Source organism: Herpailurus yagouaroundi, unplaced genomic scaffold (genome assembly GCF_014898765.1).
Source record: "Herpailurus yagouaroundi ecotype Mexico unplaced genomic scaffold, PumYag 160, whole genome shotgun sequence".
Classification (NCBI taxonomy): domain Eukaryota; kingdom Metazoa; phylum Chordata; class Mammalia; order Carnivora; family Felidae; genus Herpailurus; species Herpailurus yagouaroundi.
The window spans coordinates 37119652-37134839 of record NW_024412401.1 but is presented as its reverse complement, the minus strand read 5'-3'; the positions used below and the strand labels follow the sequence as shown (position 1 = coordinate 37134839).

At 44.6% G+C, this 15188-nt stretch overlaps 2 protein-coding genes across 3 annotated transcripts in view; one reads left to right on the top strand and one right to left on the bottom strand.

Moving 5' to 3' along the window:
* CUNH9orf43 (chromosome unknown C9orf43 homolog) overlaps positions 1-10180 on the bottom strand; it is a 21001-nt gene extending 10821 nt beyond the window's left edge. Inside the window, exons 1-5 of the mRNA XM_040482042.1 lie at positions 9498-10180; positions 6184-6383; positions 5933-6083; positions 1825-1882; positions 840-940 (exon numbers count right to left, since the gene is read on the bottom strand). Of these exons, the coding sequence (XP_040337976.1) occupies positions 840-940; positions 1825-1882; positions 5933-6083; positions 6184-6334 (461 nt within the window). The 5' untranslated portion in view covers positions 6335-6383; positions 9498-10180. The remainder of the gene's footprint in view (positions 1-839; positions 941-1824; positions 1883-5932; positions 6084-6183; positions 6384-9497) is intronic.
* A 98-nt stretch (positions 10181-10278) lies between these two features.
* Positions 10279-15111, top strand: POLE3 (DNA polymerase epsilon 3, accessory subunit). 2 transcript variants are annotated; one of them, XM_040482041.1, is made up of 5 exons: positions 10279-10389; positions 10496-10581; positions 10950-11068; positions 11334-11554; positions 12867-15111. In XM_040482041.1, exons 1-4 carry the CDS (start codon positions 10324-10326, stop codon positions 11504-11506), a joined length of 444 nt encoding a protein of 147 aa, XP_040337975.1. In that variant the 5' UTR covers positions 10279-10323; the 3' UTR covers positions 11507-11554; positions 12867-15111. The 2 variants fall into 2 exon arrangements, with proteins under 2 accessions (XP_040337975.1, XP_040337974.1); XM_040482040.1 differs by lacking the exon at positions 12867-15111 and having other exon boundaries at positions 11334-11657.
* The last annotated feature ends 77 nt before the right edge of the window (positions 15112-15188 follow it).

Sequence of the window (15188 nt, the reverse complement as noted above, 5' to 3'; positions counted from 1 at the left end):
TCAGGTTTCAGATTCTGTGTCTCCCTCTTGCTCTCTGCCCCTCCCCTGTTCACGCTCTGTCTCTCTCTCTCTCTCTCTCTCTCAAAGATAATAAAATAAACATTAAAAAAATTAATAAACTTAAAAAAAAGGAAAGAGAATAAGATCCTTTTGTGGTTCAGGTGCTTCCCTCAAAATTTGTTACAACCTCAGCATAGTACCCATCTGATGTTAAAAAAAAAAAAGAAAAGTAATAAAATGAAATAAGATTCTTAAGTCACACCACATCTAAACAGTCACTTAACAAGAATCTGAAAGCCTCAGCACTCATGAAAGAACACCCAAATGCTGCCTTTCAATGTTATCAGCATTGCCAAGCCTTTGGGCCTTCACCAAGTGATCCTTCTGCTTTGCACATAGGTTCTACCTGCTATCCACTTTGTGCCACGGAGCCGGGCCTTGGGGCTGAGACCAAACATTCACATGCTTCACTGAAAATGTTTCCACTAGCTGGGGACGACTAATAAGAAAAACTGATAGTCAGGAAGCATCTGTTTCTTAGACCCCACAAACACACTGGGCTCTATGTTGCATGCTATTTACGGCTATGATTTGATGTAGAGAAGCCCCCCCACATGAAGCACAAAGTGCATTAAATAGAACCCCAGTGGAGCAAGAAGCAAATATAAGAGACCATGACCTTCTTCTCTACATGGCCTCCTGATACTTGCACTGAGGTGGCTAAAAAGGAGATCACGTAAATGAGGCTCGCACAGGGCAGTGAGGGGTGGCGGGGGGGAGGGGGGGGCCTTGCAGAACACAGGAGTTGAAGGCCCCCACGTTCTAGACACAACACTCACCTCGCACGCTTCTCTGGTTGTTCTGGGATCCAGACGACAACCATATTTCTAACATCTTGAGAGCTGGGAAGTCGTGTCTCATTCAGATTCAGCACTGAAAGCTAAGAGAAACACGTGAAGCCTACATACGGCTTGAAGGTAGCAGCTCCTGATGCATTCGGAACTGGCTTAAGAACCGAATTATCAGGCTAGCCTAAAGGGGATGGTGGTGCAAATGACAAAAAGACATTTCTCACCCCTAAATCGTCTTTATAACGCTGCCTCACGAAACCAGACACCGGAATGGGTACTCTACACGAGCGAGCATGTTTAAGCGAAGAGTCCCCCCTGCCTCCCTGTGACATTAGGGTAGCATTCCCTGAGCACTGACAGTGCAGAACCTGCTTGGGATTCTCTGTCTCCCTCTCTCTCTGCCTCTCCTCTCCTCACACTCAGGTGCATGTGCTTGTGCTCTCCCTCTCTCTCAAAATAAATAAATTTTAAAAAGAGAATGAAATAGAATAGGACAGAAACTATCAAAGAACATCACTCATACTTAGGGTAAGGGTCGTTTTATGCTATTCTGTTGCAAAACGTATTTCTTACTGGAAGTCATAGTTAAAAAAGTTTGACAGTTATCAGAGTAGATGACCTAAAGGCCATTTTGGGTGTGACATTTCAGCATTTTAATTTCCCCCCACTATGAGATGCCAGGGTTTACTTTGTAGCTGAACATGCTCTGTGTAGGACACAGACAGGAAAGTCTTACCTATGCCAAATGGCCACAGATCAATCCCACTTGTGTCTGGGATTTCTGGAAACAATATAGTATGTAAAGAAAGGCATTAGCACAGAGCCTAGCATATACTAAGGGCCCAATATTTATTAGTTATCACTGTCATCATTCAGATTCTAGTCATCCTCAATGTTAAATAACGACAAGTATTTTATCCCCACTAGTAAACAGAAAATGCTGAGGGAGTACCTTTTTAATTCTATGATTTACCTTAGGAGACTTGTCAGTATAGTGGGTGAAATCTTTGTCAGGTAGATACTTCCGAGGCCTAAAAAATAAGAGTTTCCAAACATGACACAGAGACACGAACAACTTACTGGGACGACAGTCGGTGCTATGAGGAAAAGCCTTGTGCTCATCCACAGAACATCTCGGGGCTTAGTACTCACTGAGTGAACGTATGGTCTCCCCATTCCCTTAAGTTGTGCTTGCTTCTTTGTTCTGGAACAGCTCCCAGACACTGCACACTGCAAACACTTCACAACTGTTTGTTGCATCAAACTGAATTCAGAGCCTATGCCTCCCTCTTTCCAGCCACAGAGAGCTATGTCGCCATAAATAAAAGTTGACTGAGTACCTTTGATGTAAACATTCAAAGCATATTAAATAAGCAAAATGTGGTATTTCTGTACGATGCAATGTTTTTCAGCCTCAATGAGGAATGCAATTCTGACACACGCTCCAACACAGATGAATCTTGAAGCCATTATGCTAAGTGAAATAAATTAGATGCAAAAGGACAAATATCGTATGATTCCACTTATATAAGGTAGCTAGAGTAGGCGAATTCATACAGACAGAAAGTAGAATAGACATTAACAGGAGCTAGAGGGAGGAGGGAGTGGGAAGTTGCTGTGTAATGGGTATGGAGTTCACGTTTGAGATGATAAAAAAATTTCTACACATCATCAGGGAAATACAAATCAAAACCACAATGAGATACCACCTTACACCTGTCAGAATGCCTAACATTAACAATTCAAGCAACAACAGATGTTGGCGAGGATGTGGAGAAAGAGAATCTCTTTTGCATTGCTGGTGGAAATGCAAACTGGAGCAGCCACTCTGGAAAACAGTATGGAGGTTCCTCAAAAACCTAAAAACAGAACTACCCTACGACCCAGCAATTGCACTACTAGTCATTTATCCACGGGATAGAGGTGTGCTGTTTCGAAGGGACACATGCACCCCCATGTTTATAGCAGCACTAGCAACAATAGCCAGAGTACGGAAAGAGCCCAAATGTCCATCGATGGATGAATGGATAAAGAAGATGTGGTATCATATATAATAGAGTATTCTGGCAATCAAAAAGAATGAAATCTTGCCATTTGCAACTACGTGGACAGAACTGGAGGGTATTATGCTAAGTGAAATTAGTCAGTCAGAGAAAGACAAAAATCATATGACTTCACTCATGTGAGGACTTTAAGAGACAGCACAGGGGTGCCTGGGTGGCTTAGTCGGTTGAGTGTCCGACTTCGGCTCAGGTCATGATCTCGCGGTCTGTGAGTTCAAGCCCCGCAATCAGGCTCTGTGCTGACAGCTCAGAGCCTGGAGCCTGTTTCGGATTCTGTGTCTCTCTCTCTCTCTCTGACCCTCCCCCATTCATGCTCTGTCTCTCTCTGTCTCAAAAATAAATAAACATTAAAAAAAATTTTTTTTAAAGATTAAAAAAAAGAGACAAAACAGATGAACATAAGGGAAGGGAAACAAAAATAATATAGAAACAGGGAGTGGGACAAAATATAAGAGACTCTTAAATACGGAGAACAAACTGAGGGTTACTGGAGGGGTTGTGGGAGGGGGGATAGGCTAAATGGGTAAGGGGCACTAAGGAATCTACTCCTGAAATCATGGTTGCACTATATGCTAATTTGGATGTAAATTAAAAAAAAAAAAAAAAGTTCTAGAAATGGATCATGGTGATGGTTGCACAACACTGTGAATGAACTTAATGCTGCTGAACTGTACACTTAAAAACAATTAAAATGGTAAACTTAATGTAACGCATATTTACCACAAAAAAAAGAATACTGTGTCCTTACGTTTTCATATCACTTGCATTATATTTATTTGTTAAAACACGTTAAGTGTACGAACGAATAAATATTCCAAGGAAGTGTAAGATAAAGACCCAACTCCTGAGCCTGATCTATGTGATGTTGGCCGCTGTTTGTTCTCCAGCTCCCTAGCCTCACCTCTGCCCACCCTCCCATTCCTGCTCTATGTTGCATACACGATGGACCCTTTTCCTCATACCTAAAGAACTTCCTCTTGCCTCCTGGCCTTTGGATATGCTATTTCTGTAGTCCAGAACACTCTTCACGTCCATCTCCCACCTGCAACGCCCCACTTCACCAGACTGTCCAAATTTCAGGGGTAGGCACAGGTGCCACCTGCACAGAAGACGGTGCCCTTCTCGGCACACGGAACAGTTCTCTGCCTCCCCGGCTAGGCTGAAAGCCCTTTGGGGGTAAAGACTGTATCTTGCTGGAGGGCTTGGGTGGCTCCGTCAGTTGAGCATCCAACTTCGGCTCAGGTCATGATCTCGCGGTTCATGAATTCCAGCCCTGCATCAGCTCACTGGTGTCAGCACAGAGCCTGCTTCAGATCCTCTGTCCCTCTCTCTCTGCCCCTCCCCCCCCTTTCAAAAATAAAAGACTTAAAAAAATACTGAATCTTGTTTACCACTGAATCACCAGAGCCCAGCAAAGTGGCTAAGATACATTTGTGAATCCAATGAGTGACAACATGAGTGACGTCATGGCCTTTGCCTCCATAGGCCCTGGCTGGGAGAAGCCATCTTCTTCCCGAGGTTCAAGTCCTAGAGAACGAGAAAGTAGTCCTACCCTTTCCCATACCGCATTTAGCCCACCAGAAGCCACCAAAGGTTGCTTACATCAAACAGGAGAAAACGAACCGGTACAAGGACTGCCAGGAGTGCCTTGACTCCAGGCCATAAGGTTTCGAATTTAACAAGTCTTAAGTTCTCCACAGACGTCTGTCCCTTCGCTTCCCCTATCAGCAAGCACTAACCGGGAGCCTAGATTCTGTGGGCGATTCAAAAGGAAACCATTGTTTCTGCCTTCAAGAGCTTACAAATAGTTTCATACCTAAAAATAAAAGACAAGAGAGAGAGTATGTGTGGACACAGTTTTCTGATGACCTGCAGAGGCTGACGAGGTGCTCCCCGTGGTGGCCTGAATTGTGCCCACAAATTCTTACATTGAATCCTGACCCTCAGTACCCCGGAATTTGAGTCCCTCAGTATTTGGAGAGAGGGTCTTTAAGGAAGTAATTAAGGCAAAGTGAGGTCATATAGACAGGCCCTAATCCAATGACTGGTGCTTATTAAGAAAAGGAGGTAGGGGATTAAGAGTACACTTATCATGATGAGCACTGAGTAACACACAGAATTGTTGAATCAGTATATTGTACACCTGAAACTAACATAATAATAATACTAACTATATTGGAGTTAAAATTAAGCACTTAATTAACAAAGAAGAAAAAGATATTGGGACAAAGACACACAGAAGAAAGATCATGTTAAGACATAGGCCACCTAGGGGCACCTGGGTGGCTCAGCCGGTTAGGTGTCTGACTTCAGCTCAGGTCATGGTCTCGCAGTTTGTGAGTTTGAGCCCTGCGTCGGGCTCTGTGCTGACAGCTCAGAGCCTGAAGCCTGCTTCAGATTCTCTGTCTCCCTCTCTCTCTTCCCCTCTCCCCCTCATGCTCCATCTCTCTCTCAAAAATAAATATTAAAAAAAAAATTTTTTTAAAAAAAAAAAAAAAGACATAGGCCACCTACAAGCCAAGGAGAAAGGGTTCAGAAGAAAACAACTCTACCAACACCTCATTCTCGGACTTCTAGCCTCTCGACTGTGAAAAAATATACTTGTGTTGTTTAAGCCACATAGTCTAGGGTATTTTGTTACAGTGACCCTAGCAAACTAATATAACCCTATTTTAATCAAGTCCTACAATAAAAATAAAGCTTTCCTTTTGTTTCCCACTGCCTATTCACCATTTCTCTAACTGAACTAGTGGCCTTTTTATTTTTAAGTTAATTTATTTATTTTTGAGAGAGAGAGAGAGAGAGAGAGAGACCACCTGAGCTGGAGAGGGGCAGAGAGAGAGAGAGAGGGAGACACAGAATACGCAGCAAGCTCCAGGCTATGAGCCTGGAGCCACCCAGGTGCCCTGAACTGGTGTTTTATTTTTAATTTAGCTTTCTCAGAGTCTATGGGTCAAGGAAGTCAACTCAGAATTTTGAGATAGGAGGCTCATAAGGGAAGACTCCATGATAATTTACCTGCCTTGAAATTTGGAGTCAAACTTTGAACCTTGACACAATAAAGAGGGAGCTTTGGTGAAGGTAAATCCTGATAAATGACCGTGAGCAAGTCTCTTGGCCGGGAAGCAGGAATCTGAGATGTTTACAATGGTGAGCACTGGGGATTTGTCTAAGAAAAAAGACAAGAAAACATGTAAAATGTCAAAAGGGAGCCAAGCGAAAATAGTTCAAAGATCTTACAAGGAAGAAGCAGGGCTGACTAAATTCACCTTCATTATTCAGAGCTGTTTTGCAGGGAGGGCCCAGGATTCGAGGGTGGCCCCTCTCAACCCGGCGGATCGTTGCCCAGCACTGTGGATGCTGACAAACAGCCAACTTGCAGGTGGTTTCATCCCACTGGCTCTCATCTGGCAAGTCCATAGCTACAACTGGTTTAGGACAAAAGCCAATCGCACAGCTTTCCAGCCCTCTAGAGTAACAACAACCACATAATTAGAGCATATTATACATTAGCCGTGACATCCAGATCTTAACTTGGACTCAAAGCATAAAATATTTCTATTGAACCCATATACATAAGTGATGGTCATAGGATAATTAAGAATTGGGTAACAAGTGGGGCATCTGGGTGGCTCAGTTGGTCAAGCATCCAACTTGGGCTCAGGTCATGATCTCACAGCTTATGAGTTCGAGCCCCACATCAGGCTCTGTGCTAACAGCTCAAAGCCTGGAGCCTGCTTTAGATTCTGTGTCTCCCTCTCTCTCTGCCCCTCCCCTGCTTGCACTCTGTTTCTCTCTCTCTCTCTCTCTCAAAAATGAATAAATATTTTTTAAAAATTAGGTAACAAGCAACTCAGCCATTAAAAAGAATAAGGGGCACCTGGGTGGCTCAGTCAGTTACACATCTGACTCTTGATTTCAGCTCAGGTCATGATCTCATGGTTCCTGAGTTCGAGCCCTGCATCAGGCTCTGCACTGACAACACAAAGCCTGCTTAGGATTCTCTTGCTCCTTCTCTCTCTGCCCTTCCCCCATTTGCTCCCCACATTTTTAAAAAATGAATGCAATCTTGCCACTTGTAACAACATGGATGGATCTAGAGACTATAATGATAAGAGAGGTGAAAAAGTCAAAGATAAATACCATACAATTTCACTTATATATGCAATTTAAGAAACAAAACAAACGGACAAAGAAAAAAAAAGACACAAACCAAAAAAGAGACTCTTCACTGTAGACAACAAACTGATGGTTATCAGAGGGGAGGTGGGGGGTGGGGGAAGGGTGAGATAGGTAAAAGGGACTAAGAGTATATTGTGATGAGCACTGAGAAATGTATACAATTGTTGAATCACCATATTGTACACCTGAAACTAATATAACTCTGCATGTTAAGTATTTTAGAATTAACATTTTTTAAAAAGAAGCCTGGCTAACAAACAAGTATGAAAACGGCTCAGCACGAAATGGAGGGGGCTAGAGTTTTTGGAGCCAACTGACTTCACGTCTCCTACTTGGCCATTTAGTAGCTGAGTGACTTGGCACTTAAGCAATCTGAGCTTCAGGTTCTTTATCTGTAAAATGAGGATAAGCCTATTTCACAGAGTCATTATAAAAATTAGTTAATGGGTATGAAAAGATCTGGTGGGGCACCTGGGTAGCTCAGTAGGTTTAGCATCCAGCTTGAGGTCAGGTCATGATCTCACGGTTTGTGAGTTCGAGCCCCACATCGGGCTCTCTGCTGTCAGCAAAGAGCCTGCTTTGGATCCTGTCTCTCTCCCTCTCTCTCTCTCTCTCTCTCTCTGCCCCCACCCTGCTCACTCTCTTTCTCTCAAAAATAAAAATAAAATATTAAAAAATAAAAGGTCTTATAAGGAAGAAGCGAGGCTGACTAAACTCACCTTCATTATTTAGAGCTGTTTTGCATTAAAGAAAAATAAGTTTGAAAAAAGCATAGAGTTCAAAATTAAGTATTAGCATCCTTTCCTTTTCCCCTTCATTAATCATTAGGGAGAAGACACCACCATCTCCAAAAAGCCTTATCAAATTAGAACTAAGGCAGTCACAGAAGTGCTTGACATGCCTTTAGATGGCTTGAACCTTTGGAAAACGTGCTTCATTTTTCAAGATGCTCCAATTCTCAAACAGGCAACGAAAATACCCACCAGAAATGAGCGGGTTTACTCAAACATCAAGACAGTAGACTTGCAGTCACATCAGAGGCCTCTGGCTTTTCATATACTGGCTGTATGGTCCTAGGCAAGTGACTTCACCTCCCTCAGCTTGCTTCCTCATATAAAGAGGGGATGGGAAATCTCGAAGTAGAATTGAAGAGCATTAAAGGAAATGTACTTTTATGTATCATATACAATAGGGGCTCGATGAGTAGTATCATCTTTCTCTCTCTGGAAATATTTTAGGCAATCACTACCACTTGATCCCTGATAACTTTTTAAAGACAGTATCAATTTCTTCTTCTTTTTATTCAACGCATCTATTGACTGCCAAATATGTGACGGGACCTGTTACCGGCATAGAGAACAGTAATGAACAAAATAAGTCCCTGTTCTGAAGAGCCTATAAATTAGACCAAAGATAGTGACCTATTGGCATGGGATCACACCTGTCCCATGCCTTGTTTTGTCTGGTCTGCACTTTGAGCCATTTTTTTTAAATGGAAATAGTAGGGGCGCCTGGGTGGCTCAGTCAGTTGAGCGTCCGACTTCGGCTCAGGGCATGATCTCGTGTTCCGTGAGTTCGAGCCCCGCGTCGGGCTCTGGGCTGACAGCTCAGAGCCTGGAGCCTGTTTCAGATTCTGTGTCTCCCTCTCTCTGACCCTCCCCCGTTCATGCTCTGTCTCTCTCTGTCTCAGAAATAAATAAACGTTAAAAAAAAAATTTAAAAAAATAAATAAATGGAAATAGTCCACAATGTTCAGATTTCTGGTTCCTCTTAAAGATCAAAATACTTGACAACACGGTGGTCCCAATTCTGACTAGATAGCAATTGGATGGAGCTAAGCATCTCCTGGTAACTTTAAACCAGACCTATTGTTCTATCCAGATGGAGAGGTCAGCCACCAAACCCTATAATCTCTAACCAATGCTACTTCCGTTGCCCTTTATCATTGCAGTTGCTCTTGTTTTTCTCATGATAAGGAAGTAGATCTCCACGCTCGTGTCTCTGTCAAAAGCTGGAAAATTGGGATGCCTGGCTGGCTCAGTCGGTAGAACATGCGACTCTCTATCTCCCATCCTAAGCCTAAGCCCTAGGTTGCCTGTAGCGATTACTCAAAATAAATATATATATATTTTAAAGCAGGAACATTAAGGGTGACGTGAGAGCATGTTTCAAGGGAAAAAAATCATTGGTGCTCAGTGGGAATGAGGACAGTTTCTACGTACATGAAAATGATACAACTTAGAAACCACTGCAAAACCATGGTAATGTGTTTGACTGGGAAAGATGTATGATCCTCAATTCAATGAACTAAAAAATAAATACAATTTTAACAGGGTTTGGTTTTGAGTGGAAGGCACTGTCGCGTTATTCTTACACCGGCTGCTTACTGCCCTTTCGTTACCTGACAAGCCCGAACTGAGGCCCGAGGTCTAGTCATGCCCATTTCTATGTCGCCAGCGTTAGGGCTGTACTGGCAAAGAAGTCTGCGTTCAACAATTCTAGGCGACAAACATCCTTAATGCGATTACAAAATTGGGAGGGGTGAAAAGATTAAAGATGGACATCAGGTCCCGTAGAATCGAAAAAAGATACCCGCTTCGTTCCGCAAAAGGGAATTGGGAAAGTCTGGCCTCGGAAGGCCACGCTACCAAAAGCCACGCCAAACTGCCGGGACGCCGTAGCGCACTCCGAAAACCGGTCCCCTCCAGAGACCGGGTGGAAGAGGCGGGGCCCCGCCCTCCAGGCCCCGCCTTCCGTTGGAAGAGGAGCCCCGCCCCGTCCGCTCGGTCCTAGCCCCGGTCTCCCACTCTAGCCGCCGGGCAGCGCCGTTGCCAGGCAGCGGCACAGAACACTGTGGGAAAGGGACGGAAGCCCCAGTGAGCCATACTTGATCCGATGAGAAGGCTCCAGACGTGGTGGCGGTGTGAAGCAGAGAAACGAGCATGGGAAGGGACCCTGAGTCCCCGTGGGGTCGGACGGAAGCCTGGGCGGGCCAAAACCGTAGCGGCGTGGAAAGTTCAGATCCTTGGACGACTCGAGGCGGAGGCGGAGGCGGGGCTGGGTGAGGAGGGAAGCTATGGGGCGCGGGGCACTGTGGGACACCGTGTGGGCAACGTGGGGCGGGACGGAAGCCTCTTTGGGTCAGACTGCGGGGACGCGGGAAGTCCGGACGCCGTAGCGGCCTGAAGAAGACGCTTGAGACCGAGGTGCGGGCGCCGGTGGCGGCAATGGCGGAGAGGCCCGAGGACCTAAACCTGCCCAATGCCGTCATCACCAGGATCATCAAGGAGGCGGTGAGCAGCTTCGGCGGGCGGATGGGCCAGGGCCGGACGAGCGGGCAGCAGAGGAAGCAGGTCCTGGGCCGGCCGGCAGCTTTATTTACCCACGTTCTTTTTCCAGCTCCCGGACGGTGTCAACATCTCTAAGGAGGCCCGCAGCGCCATCTCCCGCGCCGCCAGCGTCTTCGTGCTGTACGCCACTTCCTGGTGAGGCAAGCTGAGCTAGCCAGAACCTAGCTGGGCTGAGGCGTAAGGAGGTCGCAGAGAGACCTGCCCCCGGAGTCCGCGGCCTGGGGCCCAGACCCCAGTAATCGTGTCCTACCCCCGTGCGGGGAAGTTCAGCCCTCATCCAGTTGTTGCAAGGTCTGAAGCAAACTAAAGCAACAAAATTACTTTGCTTTAACCCTTTTGTACGGGGAAGGGAGGGACTTAACCACGTCACAAAAAAATCCCTACATCTGAGATCTAGGCTTTTCCGTACCACCTCTGGTGCCCCTTTTCCACCCACCCCATAGGCGGCAAGAGGGTCTGACGGCCCCTGAAACCCTTTTGTCTTTTTTTTTTTTTTTTTTCAGCGCCAACAACTTTGCGATGAAAGGGAAACGCAAGACACTGAATGCCAATGACGTGCTCTCAGCCATGGAAGAGATGGAGTTCCAGCGGTTCGTTACCCCATTGAAAGAAGCTCTGGAAGGTAATGACCCTCTTCTTTGTTCAGCCAAGTAGATGTTCATCCTGTCTTACCTGCTCACCTGGCCCTGAGTCTTCTCCGCTTGGGTCCCTGTAAGAACAGGAGACAAGTATTGGACATGACTCAGAATCCATTCCGTTGGCACCGCCTCAGATCTGATTTGTATTTTTCCTTCTCTGCCCCAGCTTTTCCAGTTATACAGTGGAGTTAGCTGCTGCAGTCTGCTTGGTTCAGCCCTGCCTCCTAACCCCCACCTTCCTCCTTACAGCCTACAGGCGAGAGCAGAAAGGCAAGAAGGAAGCTTCAGAGCAAAAGAAGAAGGACAAAGACAAAAAAACAGATTTGGAAGAGCAAGACAAGAGCAGGGAGGAGGACAATGATGAAGACGAGGACAGGCTGGAAGAAGAAGAGCCGAATGAGGAGGAGGAAGTGGACAACTAACGGGATGGGAAGACTGTGGCACGCTGGAAAGTACCACCCTGACATGTGGTACGTTTGTGAGAAGCTTTTCCCTGCTGGGCAGACTAGTCTTAGCCAGAAAAGCCTGAGAAGATCAAAATAAAAACTGACGACTGAATCATCATCAAAACCAGCACTTCCGTCAGAGCATCTGAGTAGCAGGGTCCTGTGTTGCTAAATCAGTCTGAAGGTAATGACTTTTAGACGAGAGGGATTCTGGGCGGCTAATGTAATTAGTCGATCTGATCTCTCCTGTTTCCTTACATACGTGGTTAGGCAGTTTGGGATCCCCAGTTCCCTTCTGACCCCACCCCCAAAAAAGTAATAATAACTTCCATGCTGCCTGCTGTGTTCCAGATCACAGAGGCAGTCAAAGCTCAGGAAAAATTGGGGCTTTGAGCATGGTCAGCCGGTTGTGACTGTACAGGATATGGCAATACTAGCTTATTATTACAAGTGGTTAGAATGGTTTAGCTTTAGGAAAGTACTAAAAGACTATAGGAGAGTAATGAAATCTGTTGTCTCTTCACTTTAAGGTAACATTGAATTTTGATTTCCACAGACCCCACTGGCTTGCAGCCCCTCTATATTGCCTGGTAGGCATTTGGCCTGCGGGGGTGGCTGGAGTTAGTCAAGCAAGTGTGCTAATATCTTAGCACACTTACCAAACAAACAGAAAACCCCCACAAAAACAAAATGGGAAAAAAACACAGATGGTTTAGTCTTAGTTGCACCTCGCTGCCTGCCACTGTATCGCTTTATTGTCACCTGCTGGAAGGTATAAAATTCCAGGCTTTCTCTTCTTGTAGTCCATTTCCCAAGCTTGTGGCTTTAATTTTTTCATCCTTCCAATTCCTGACAAGTTCCAAACTTTCTTCTATGCACATTTGGTCCCTCTGTGCTTCTCCCTTCCTGTCTCTCTTCTGCCTCTCTTCTGTTCCCCATTCCACTTTCTCTCTCTCTCCTTTTCTCACATCTGCCAACCCAGAAACTTTGATAACCTGCTTAAAGGGCAGAAATTTGATGGTGCTCAGGAATCTAATCCCCACGCCCAAAAGCCAACCCCTTTAACTGCTTCTAAAGTAACTCTGTTGATCGTATTTTTTTTTTCCCTTGACATATGGTGCCCCAAGCACTTTTTTGTTTGTCTCTAAGTTGAGCGCTTGGAGGTTGACAGGTAGTGAGGTGTATGTAGTTTGACACTGTTAATTTGTTAAACGAATACAGCCAAAAGTTTGTTGACAACTGAGTGAAGACTATTGAGGAAAATTATAATGCTTTGTATAAATAAAGAACATTCTTGTTAAAAGTGGTGACTCCCTTTCATCCTGCTTGTTTATAGTATGCTTTTGGGGAGGACCCACTGATCCTGCCTCAAAGAGTTCTTGACATGTGGACCCGCCCAGATCTTTGTAAACACGGGATCCTGCGTTACCTTGGATGGCCAGCAGATGCTGCTCTTCGACCACAACAAGAGGTTTTCATGGCTCTGCTGGGCAACCTATGCGTACTAGTTGCTCAATGACTCAACATTTATGGAGTCCCTACTATGAGGCTGGCACCATTCTAAATGCTTTCAAGTATAAACTCTGAAACTCTATCAAGGAGAACTATTACCTTTGTGATCTCAGCCACAACGCTATATTCTCTAATGTACAGAACTTTTTAAATCATGAATTTATAAATAACATTTCATAAAGGTACAACCCCGGTAGTCACTAGATCTGGTGGTTTTTCCTTTTCCACAAAAGAAACATCCTTTCTTAACTCCCATGAGCACCACTCAGCTAAACTCTCAAGTCCCATCTAGACTCCTGTGGCTTCCTTTGAGCTCAGTTTTTTGCCTCATCTCTGCTTGCCCTAGCTTCTGTGTACTGCTTGCCAAGTGGATCTTCTTGGAACATAGCTGTATTCCAGCCCCTCACTGCGTCCCGTTAAATCCATACTTAAACCTGGTACACAAAACCTGCTTACGGAGGGATTGCCTTACCATCTATTCCAATCCATTTCTACTTTATTGTGTAAGTCTCCAGTCATTGAATCCCCAAAAGAACTCTCCTTGCACATGGTTTTAGTTAGCACATTTTGACTACCTAAGCCATGTTTCCTGACAGCGGGAACTATGACTTAAAACTACAGAAGTGGGGCCTAGCAGACTCAGTTGGTAGAGCATGTGAGTCTTGACCTCAGGGTGGTGAGTTCAAGCCCTGTGCTGGGTGTAGAGATTACTTAAAAGAACTGGGAGGAATCTGAGGTTATCGACCAGTTTTTTCCAAGCACACCCTAATCATTCCTGTAGGCGTATCCGAATTTTGAAGGTTGCTTACTAGGTTAAGGCAAAAATCTCATCTTTTGTAAGCCACCTCCCTTCATGCCTAGAGATTCTGATCTGGATTTGGAGGGTGAGAAGGTTTTCATCCTTACCTGGGTAAAATCGCATTTGCAGGGACATCTAGTGGGCTCAGTCAGTGGCACGTGCGACTCTTGATCTTGGGGTTGTAAATTCAAGCCCCATATTGGGTGTAGAGATTACTTAAAAAATAAAATAAAATCAGGGTACCTGTGTGACTGGGTCAGTTAAGCCTCTGAGTCTTGATATTGACTCAGGTTCCTATCTAGCCCCAGGTGGAGCACCTGCTGAGTGTGGAGACTGATTGGGATCCTCTCTCTTCCTCTCTGTCCCCATCCCCAGCTCGTTCTCACTCTCTCTCAAAAATAAACTTAAAAATTGTTTAAAAATTACGTTTGCAGCCTAATTCTATTTTTGCTGATGGGAAATGGAGGCTCATCAGAGAGAAGTGACTTGCTTAAGATCTTACCACTAGTTTATGAAAGCTAGGATCCTGTTCTAGTGGTCCATAGCCTTCTATTCCTCTTTTTTTCTTTAATAAACTTTTTATTTTAGAACAATTTTAGTTTTCAGAAAAGTTGCAGAGTGCAGAGAGTTCCCATATAATCACCCAACTTTGCCTCATGTTGACATCTTACATAACCATGGTACCTTTGTCAAAACAGAAAAATACCAAATACCAAACTATTCGTATTTCACCACTTTTTCCACTAAAGGCCTTTTTTGATCCAGGATCCATTCCAGAACACTACATTGCATTCAATGAACCAATTTTATCTTTCAGTTGAGATGAGACTCACAGAACATAACATTAATCATTTTTAAATGACCAATTCACTGGCATTTAGCACACTCACTGTGTTGTGCAAGCACCACTTCAGTCTAGCTCCAAAACGTTTTCATCACCCCAAAATAAAACCCTGCACCTGTTAAGCAGTTACTCGCTCATGCTTCCCTCCCTCCAGTCCCCAGCAGCCACTAATCTCTTGCTAGCACTTGACAGCGTTTAGCACCATGCCTTGTACCTCCCTGGGAAGTACTCACAATAGTAGGTTTTGAGGGGTTTGTGGGGTTTTTTTTGTTATTTTTTATTGAAGTATAATATGCCTACTAAATGGTGCAGATAAATGTAAATGTAAAGTTGGATGAACTTGCACAAACACATCCATGTAACTTGCACTCAGATCAGTAAACAACATGACCGGCACCCTAATAAACCCCTTTGGTCTCCCTTCCAGTCGCTCTCCTCCTCAATTGTAATCATTATCCTAACTTCTTTTTTTTTTTTTTAATTTTTTTTTTTCAACGTTTATT

Bases quoted from the DNA above. Each gene is read 5' to 3' on its own strand.
- POLE3 (XM_040482041.1), top strand. From the start codon at position 10,324: ATGGCGGAGAGGCCCGAGGACCTAAACCTGCCCAATGCCGTCATCACC. The intron at 10,390-10,495 runs GTGAGCAGCTTC...TTCTTTTTCCAG, and splicing joins CCAGGATCATCAAGGAGGCG to CTCCCGGACGGTGTCAACAT. The intron at 11,069-11,333 runs GTAATGACCCTC...TCCTCCTTACAG, and splicing joins ATTGAAAGAAGCTCTGGAAG to CCTACAGGCGAGAGCAGAAA.